This window comes from Poecilia latipinna, unplaced genomic scaffold (genome assembly GCF_001443285.1).
Source record: "Poecilia latipinna isolate Pla-1442-1.1 unplaced genomic scaffold, P_latipinna-1.0 Scaffold2980, whole genome shotgun sequence".
NCBI lineage: Eukaryota > Metazoa > Chordata > Actinopteri > Cyprinodontiformes > Poeciliidae > Poecilia > Poecilia latipinna.
The window spans coordinates 22,151-29,850 of record NW_015115596.1 but is presented as its reverse complement, the minus strand read 5'-3'; the positions used below and the strand labels follow the sequence as shown (position 1 = coordinate 29,850).

General features: G+C 54.1%; 1 protein-coding gene across 1 annotated transcript in view; it reads right to left on the bottom strand.

The window, feature by feature from the left end:
• LOC106939775 (ATP-binding cassette sub-family A member 1-like) overlaps nucleotides 1-7,700 on the bottom strand; it is a 43,216-nt gene that overhangs the window by 19,986 nt on the left and 15,530 nt on the right. Inside the window, exons 21-38 of the mRNA XM_015022316.1 lie at nucleotides 7,101-7,290; nucleotides 6,397-6,491; nucleotides 6,288-6,320; nucleotides 6,106-6,211; nucleotides 5,950-6,024; nucleotides 4,839-5,008; nucleotides 4,577-4,754; nucleotides 4,391-4,506; nucleotides 3,721-3,865; nucleotides 3,529-3,652; nucleotides 3,329-3,458; nucleotides 3,126-3,252; nucleotides 2,986-3,048; nucleotides 2,780-2,886; nucleotides 2,554-2,695; nucleotides 2,336-2,470; nucleotides 2,090-2,193; nucleotides 1,925-2,017 (exon numbers count right to left, since the gene is read on the bottom strand). Of these exons, the coding sequence (XP_014877802.1) occupies nucleotides 1,925-2,017; nucleotides 2,090-2,193; nucleotides 2,336-2,470; nucleotides 2,554-2,695; nucleotides 2,780-2,886; nucleotides 2,986-3,048; nucleotides 3,126-3,252; nucleotides 3,329-3,458; nucleotides 3,529-3,652; nucleotides 3,721-3,865; nucleotides 4,391-4,506; nucleotides 4,577-4,754; nucleotides 4,839-5,008; nucleotides 5,950-6,024; nucleotides 6,106-6,211; nucleotides 6,288-6,320; nucleotides 6,397-6,491; nucleotides 7,101-7,290 (2,133 nt within the window). The remainder of the gene's footprint in view (nucleotides 1-1,924; nucleotides 2,018-2,089; nucleotides 2,194-2,335; nucleotides 2,471-2,553; nucleotides 2,696-2,779; nucleotides 2,887-2,985; nucleotides 3,049-3,125; nucleotides 3,253-3,328; nucleotides 3,459-3,528; nucleotides 3,653-3,720; nucleotides 3,866-4,390; nucleotides 4,507-4,576; nucleotides 4,755-4,838; nucleotides 5,009-5,949; nucleotides 6,025-6,105; nucleotides 6,212-6,287; nucleotides 6,321-6,396; nucleotides 6,492-7,100; nucleotides 7,291-7,700) is intronic.

Below are 7,700 nucleotides of genomic sequence, written 5' to 3'. Positions count from 1 at the left end.
AGAGCGGTCCATGAGGGTCTATCCTTATATTATGTCTATGGTTTCCAGTACCGTTTGCGGTTTCTTCTTTTGCTCATTAGAGCTTATGGCACATTACTGCCACCAAGTGGTGGAAACTTGTATTGTATTTGAGCGCCTGAATTTACACCGCAGTAAAAACCTGGGGGGGGAGGGGGGGTTTCTTGTGGACCTCTAGGTGGCGCTGGCGGACCAAATGTGGACCGCAACCTTATGATTAAGAATGGCTGCGTTAAGTGTCGAAGGGGAACGGCCCTTATCAAGAAGCGTGCCCGAATAGTGGGGACCGCACAGACTGGATCATCACTGCAGGCAGAACACCACTGGGAAAACTGACGCCACCTGTTTTCATACTGCTGACGAGTAGAGGGTGCCCTGGCACTCCCGGTGGCCACAGCCGGAGGCTCTGAGGATTGGAGCGCCATGTCAGTCCACCCAGCAGGGAGAGCAAATCTCTCCTGGTCCGATGACACCATGGGACGTCATGATACAGACTCTGTAGGAGTGGGAACCACAGCTGTGCTGGCCGATACCGAGCCACCAGCAACATCCTCCCAAGAGTCGGTAAATCAGAGAAAGGGGCTAAAAGTGCCTGACAGCCAAATGCACAGCACACAGCTCCAGCACATTTATGTGTTTGGAGCGACCCTGTCGACACCAGCAGCAGTTTTGTCCTAGCAGCAGAATGTTCCTGTGAGAAATCGCTCTCATGAGAAAAAGACTTGATGACCTTGTGCAGACAGAACCTCCTCATCTCTCCCCTCTGTGAAAATAAAGGCAAGGCCGAACTGAAAGTTATCAAACACGCAGTGGGCAGCTCGCTGGAGCGGTCCGCTGCGTCTTCTCCTTTCATGAAAGCTTGGTTTGAAAACTCATATACGTTGTCTGTGGTCCTTTTTATGTAGGTTGAGAAAATACCCATCAGCCTCAGTCTGGCGCTTGGAGCGCCTAGGCGTGTCCACCTGGACAGAAAGCGGAAGGTCATCACCACACTCGGGGCGCCACTGGACCAGCCGCACAGGGCAGGTAACTGCAGCTGATGCAGGGATTTTCTGACAGGGCCTCCACCAAGTGATGCCTAGGCAGGCATCATGAGGACATCATGTGCCTGAAGTGAGTCCAACCAGAGGCCGAAGGAACAGGCTATGATTGGGAGAGGGAGCGAGATGCTACCTCAAAGTGAAGCAGCAAACTTAGACAGGCTAACACTGTTAGTTCAGCGCCAGTGTGTGAATCAACACAGTGGTCTGAAGAAGCTGAGGAGGTGTAAAGGCGATACACCTCTTCTCCAGTCAACAGGCAATGAGTCCAACGACGGTGAAATGACCCAGGAGCCGAAAGGCCCTGAAAACAAACAGCAGCCGAGAAGACAAGAGGATCGGAGCTTCGGACGACGTCAGCACCACCTGCTGGCGGTCAGTAGGGATGACAGAACCTCTAAAGCAGGGGTCCCCAAACTTCGGCCCGCGGGCCGGATCCGGCCCGCCACGTCATTTGGTCCTGCCCCCTGAACAAAGCCGGATCCGGCCCGCCTGCTCATACCAGAGAGCATTCAGTGTTTTTTTTCATATGTTGTATTTTCTGGTTTATATGTGGATTTTTCTTCAACCACCAGGGGGCTTTTGAGCAAATGTGAAACTTACTTTCCCTCAATGGAATATATACTCGTCAGTCACCGTTTCACTCACGGTTTTTTCCATTTGCATTCTGGGTAAAAATCTATCCAAAAGTGTCGTCGTCTCCTCCCCCCCCCGTCGACAAGAATTTCTTTGTTTTTTTTTACTGCAAAAACTAAGACCGGCCCCCGACCACAGAAAGGAACAGCTATGTGGCCCTCGCAGGAAAAAGTTTGGGGACCCCTGCTCTAAAGACTAAGAGCTCTTATTCTGAAATCCAGCTGCATTACCTGTTCTTCAGGTGTTGGACGCTGCCGAGACATCGGAACCTGCCGTTCACCATGATGGCCATCCTGGTGCAGAGAGCCTCACACTCCTCCATGCTGCAGTGAACACACACACACACACAGTCAGTCTGTCTGGGACAGACTGAAGACACACTGAGGACGTCTCACCTGTGTGAGGTGAGGACGATGGAGCGGCCCTGCTTGATGACGCTGTGGATGCAGTTCCAAAGGGCCCGTCGGGCCCTGGGGTCCATCCCTGTGGTCGGCTCGTCCTGCAGAACAGGTGGAGGAGGGGCGGGGCATCCTGATCACACCTGAAGCTCTTCTTCTGCTACTTGGTGTGTGTGTGTGTGTGTGTGTATGTGTGTGTGTGTGTGTGTGTGTGTTGATCTGCATGGTGGCGGTGTGTTTTACCAGGAAGACCACAGGGGGCGCTCCGATCAGAGAAATGGCAGTGGACAGCTTCCTCAGGTTTCCTCCGCTGTAGCTTCCTGCTCTCTTATCGGCGTACTTCAGGAGACTCAGCTTTCTGATGCCCCACTCCGCCACCTGCCAACAAAACAACAGCCAATCAGAGGCCAGCACCAAAGCCCCGCCCAGCAGGTGTGTCACCAGGTGTGACCGGGACTCACGTCGCAGACCTCCCCCTCTGGGACGCCTCTGAGGATGGCGTACAGCTCCAGGTGCTCTCTTCCTGTCAGCAGCTCGTTGATGGCGTCAAACTGAGGGCAGTAGCCCATGTTTCGGTGGACGTCCTCGATCTCCCGCAGGATGCTGCAGAGACACAGGAAGCAGGATGAGAATTTCCTGTCCCACAGCGCCCTCAGGTGGTGTTAGTGGACCCAGCAGGTCCCTCACCTCTTGCCGGCCAGGAAGGCCTCTCCGCTGGTCACCAGGGTGTCTCCTGTCAGCATCTTGAAGGTTGTGGTTTTCCCAGCTCCATTCACACCAAGCAGACCGAAGCACTGGACCAGAACCAGGCAGAACCCAACAGAACCAGAGAGACAGGATGTAAGTCAGCAGCAGGTTCTGGTTCTCCACCTGCAGCAGGAAGTCAGCCTCACCTCTCCAGGAGGAATCCCGACACACAGCCGGTCCACCGCTGGCTTCTGCTTCCGCTTGAACACCTGGAGGACAAAAACCGGGTCAGGTGTTTCAACCGGTCCAGGTGTTGGACCTGTCCAGGTGTTGGACCTGTCCAGACCTTGGTGAGCTGCCGGAGCTCCAGGATGTCCCCCTGTCCCAGGCCCTGGACGATGCGGTGTCTCTCGCGCGCCACGTCCTCGTCCTCCTCTCCCAGTGGTCCCAGTTTGGTGAGTTTACTGACAGGCCTTCACACAGAAACACTCCAGGTAGCATCAAACTGACCCAGGTGAGCTTCCAATGAGGATCAGAACCAGACCTCACCTGGGCTTGATGCAGAACCTGTACTGGATGAGGATGGTGATGATGAAGAAGACCACGCCCTCCACCGCCATGGCGAACAGGTTCTTTCCCACCATGTCCCAGTCCAGGGGCGACCGGAACCTGTTCTCACCTGGAACACATCAACAGTCATCTACCTGGCCCAGGTGGGGGAACACCTGGAGCTGGGAGCTGCGTCTAACCGAATCTCTCAAGTGCGTCGGCCATCGCCTGGTTCTTCACCATGTCGATGAGGCCGCGGCCGAGGCAGAAGTGAGGGAAGACCAGCAGGACGTTCTTCAGGATGTCGTTGATGCCGCCGATCTCCTGCAGGAAACAGGAAGTCAGAGCTACACCCGCGCTCCACCTGAAGGCCAGGCGAGAGGAAGACTCACGTGGTCGCCGAACAGCTCCATGACGAAGGTGGAGATGCTGCCGTTGATGCCGATGAGGATGTTGACGCTGGTCAGGACCACGTAGGCCGTGCTGGGGATCTTGAAGAAGAAGGAGGCCGGGTACATGAGGGGCGTGATGGACCAGCTGGAGAGCAGACACAGACCGTCAGAACCAGAACCGGGTCCAATACCACAACCAGAACCAACAGTTCTGGTTTTAAGCTAGAGCAAGTCTTTCTATCGTCTCCTGCATTTGGACTCGTCATCTTCCCATCGTTTATTTCTCTGACTTTCTCTCCGTTCTTGGGCGTCCGTTTTACGAACTGACCGGACCGCATTTCCCAGCATGCACTGCGCTGGAGACGCGATGGATAAGAAACTCTTCCCTCAATAAAACCTGGAGCTGGACAGGTGAGGGCTGGTAAAAGGTGGTAAAGCTTTGATGAAAAACTACAAGTTCCACTGGTAGATTATTTTATGCTACAGGAAATGAGAGATTATTTAATCCAAGTGAAATAATCTGCTGGCAGAACGTTTTCATCAATATGAAGGATTATAGACTTAAAATGAAGCTAGACAAAAATACCTGGTAAAGTTTGTGTTTTTGCAGTGCAGACAATGTAGACATTAACATTGATGCAAATTCTATGTGGTTCTGAGCGGTTCTGACCCGTAGAGCAGCAGCAGCAGTGCCAGAACCGGCAGGTTGCTGGAGGAGACGTAGGCTTTCTGCTGGAAGCAGATGAAGATGAGGATGACGAGCGTTGCCGGGACACAGTAGTTGCACTGCGGAGAGAGACGGAGACGTCAGCGGGCGTGGCTGGGCGCCGGGGGGGGCGGGGCTTAGCAACCTCACCATGTCCCAGGTGAAGTTGGCCAGCCAGTAGAGCAGCGGATGCACGCCGCTGATGAACTGCATGTGTTTGGCTTTGCTGACGCGCTCCTGGATGAGGAAGACTACGAAGCTGGCCGGGACGAAGGACATGGCGAAGATCACACAGATGGACACCAGGACGTCCACCGAGGTTGTTACCCTGGAAACCAGCAGCAAAAACAACAGGTAGAGTTCACTCAGGTGTGTTTTTCCTCCAGGTGTGTGTCCAGGTGTGTGTACTCACAGCGCCACCTGGGACAGCTGCTCCTTGGTCAGGTTGAGCGGGTGGTTGAAGGAAGTGATGCCATAGCGACCAGGCTCTGCACCTGGCGGCAGGTTGGCTCTCAGGACGCCGTTGCTCATCACGTTGATGAAGGACGCCACGCTGTGCCAACCTTTGTTGTTGAACCAGATCTGAGGACAGTCAGGAGGACACACCTGTAGTCCACCTGTAGTCCACCTGTAGTCCACCTGCAGGTCCACCTGTAGGTCCACCTGTAGGTCCACCTGTAGTCCACCTGCGGTCCACCTGCGGTCCACCTGTAGTCCACCTGTAGTCCACCTGCAGTCCACCTGTAGTCCACCTGCAGTCCACCTGTAGTCCACCTGTAGTCCACCTGCAGTCCACCTGTAGTCCACCTGTAGGTCCACCTGTAGTCCACCTGTAGGTCCACCTGTAGTCCACCTGTAGTCCACCTGCGGTCCACCTGCGGTCCACCTGCGGTCCACCTGCAGTCCACCTGTAGTCCACCTGTAGGTCCACCTGCAGGCCACCTGTAGGTCCACCTGTAGTCCACCTGCAGGTCCACCTGCAGTCCACCTGCAGTCCACCTGTCGGTGTAGCTTGTCAGTCAGCTCGGGTCTCACTCTGCCAGGTGTTTGTCTCACCTCAGCCTCCTCAGAGTGTTGATCAGAGAGCCCAGCATTTACCTGCTGCTGACTGAACCTTCTGGGTTTGGAACCAGCAGCAGAACCGACCTGAGCTCAGTTTCACCCGAACCAATTGAACTGCAGCTCCACCTCTGAGCCTCCTCACCTCTACGCGCCAACCTTTCTCTGCAGTTCTCAACAGAACCAACATGGTGGCAGAGAAAGTTTGGACCCACTCCAGAACCGATTATTACTGTAATACTGCAGAACCTGAATGAGCCGCAACAACAAGCTGCTGCTAGCAACGTAGCTTTGGTGAAACCATCCAAATATGGTCATCAGGAAGGCTGACAAAACACAAAAACCTTTTTTCTGTTGTTCTGAACCCGTCAGGATCGCTTCAGACGGTTTGTTTTCACTCAGGTTAAAACTCTTCCCGGGAGAAGGTCAGACAGAACCGGAGCAGAACCCGGTGCCAGTCATACCTTCACATTGTTCTTGGTGTCCAGGCCGTTGATGAAGCCGGACAGATTGTCCAGGAACCGGTCAGCAGCAGAACCCTGGGGAAAAAGCCAAGTTTCATTCCTGGAGGACCAGCAGAACCGCCTCTGAGGTCCAGAATGTTCTGGTTCTGGCCTGACCTTCTGTAACTCAAAGACCTTTCGGACTCTCTCGATGGCATCGTCGACCTCATTGGCTGCAGGAAGGACCTGTGTGCTCCTGGCGCCCAATGAGAAGCCTCCGTACCTGCAGACAGAGAGAACACCTGAGCGGCTGGCGACCCGGTCCGACTGAACCGTCTGAAGCAGAACCAGAACCACACCTGAACTCGTTGACCCACACTTTGTTCTTCAGGCTGCAGAGGAGACAGAAAGCTTTGAGTCCAGCAGCTGCTCAGGTGAGTTTATCCAGGTGAGTGCTGATTGGCTCACCTCTTCCCGATGATGTCAGCGTACGTCTTCACCAGGTAGTCCGAGACGTTCCGTCCTGTCAGGTTCTGCAGAGTGTCTGAGCTGCTCAGCTTCATCTGGACCCAAACAGAACACAAAGAACCGGGTCACTCAATAAATAAAAGCTGTTGGAAATCATTAATAACTAAGTTAAATAAATGAACCCATGAAACAAAGTTTTAAAGAGAAGCTTAGTTTATCAATCAGCTTTATTTATTTATCACATTATAATGTTTTATTTTGTTGAGCTACTTTACGCATTTCATGGATTTTATTTTTTAAAACCCTGCCCCCTACTTTGACTATGACAAGAAATATTAGAGCCTGAAAAAAATTGAGTTAAAAACTAAAAATCCATAAAACACCCAACATAGCTTTACAAAATACAAACGTTACGAAATAAATGCGTAAATAAACGAGTTCGTTTATTTGATGGAGTTTTTATTCATCATCAATAACAGTATTTATTAATTTTAAAAATGGTTCTGAAACAGTTCATCACTTCCTGCTGTAGTTTGCTTGTTGTTCCACTAGATGGCAGCAGCAGGTGGTTCTGTTCCGTTTTGGTCCAGAACCGGTTCTCAGAGGGATTCAACCTGAAGGTTTAGTGGATTCTGCAGCTGATGGGGGGAGACCCCGTACCCGAACCTTGACCCCTGACCCAGTTATCTCTGTGTGACTCTGACCTCAGGTGGCGGTAGCCCACCGGCTCCCGCTGGGCAGTCAGGCAGCATCCTCTTCCTGCCGTCGCAGGTGCAGGAGCAGGCCGGTGACGGATGCTCCATGGTCCAGTTCCTGGAGCTGAACAGCTGCTGGACATCGTCAGAGACCGGGGGGGTGCTCCAGTCATCGTCCCCCATGGTGCAGGGCGCCTCCCTGACGGGCGGCAGAGACAGACAGACCAGGAGTCAGGAGTAGGCGGAGCCAGGAGGAAGGAGACGGAGCCAGGAGGAAGGAGACGGAGCCAGGAGGAAGGAGGCGGAGCCAGGAGGGAGGAGACGGAGCCAGGAGGAAGGAGACGGAGCCAGGAGGAAGGAGACGCAGCCAGGAGGAAGGAGGCGCAGCCAGGAGGGTAGAGGCAGAGCCAGGAGGGAAGAGACGCAGCCAGGAGGGTAGAGGCTGAGCCAGGAGGGTAGAGGCGGAGCCAGGAGGCGGAGCCAGGAGGCGGAGCCAGGAGGCAGAGCCAGGAGGCGCAGCCAGGAGGCGGAGCCAGGAGGCGCAGCCAGGAGGAAGGAGGCGCAGCCAGGAGGAAGGAGGCGCAGCCAGGAGGAAGGAGGCGGAGCAAG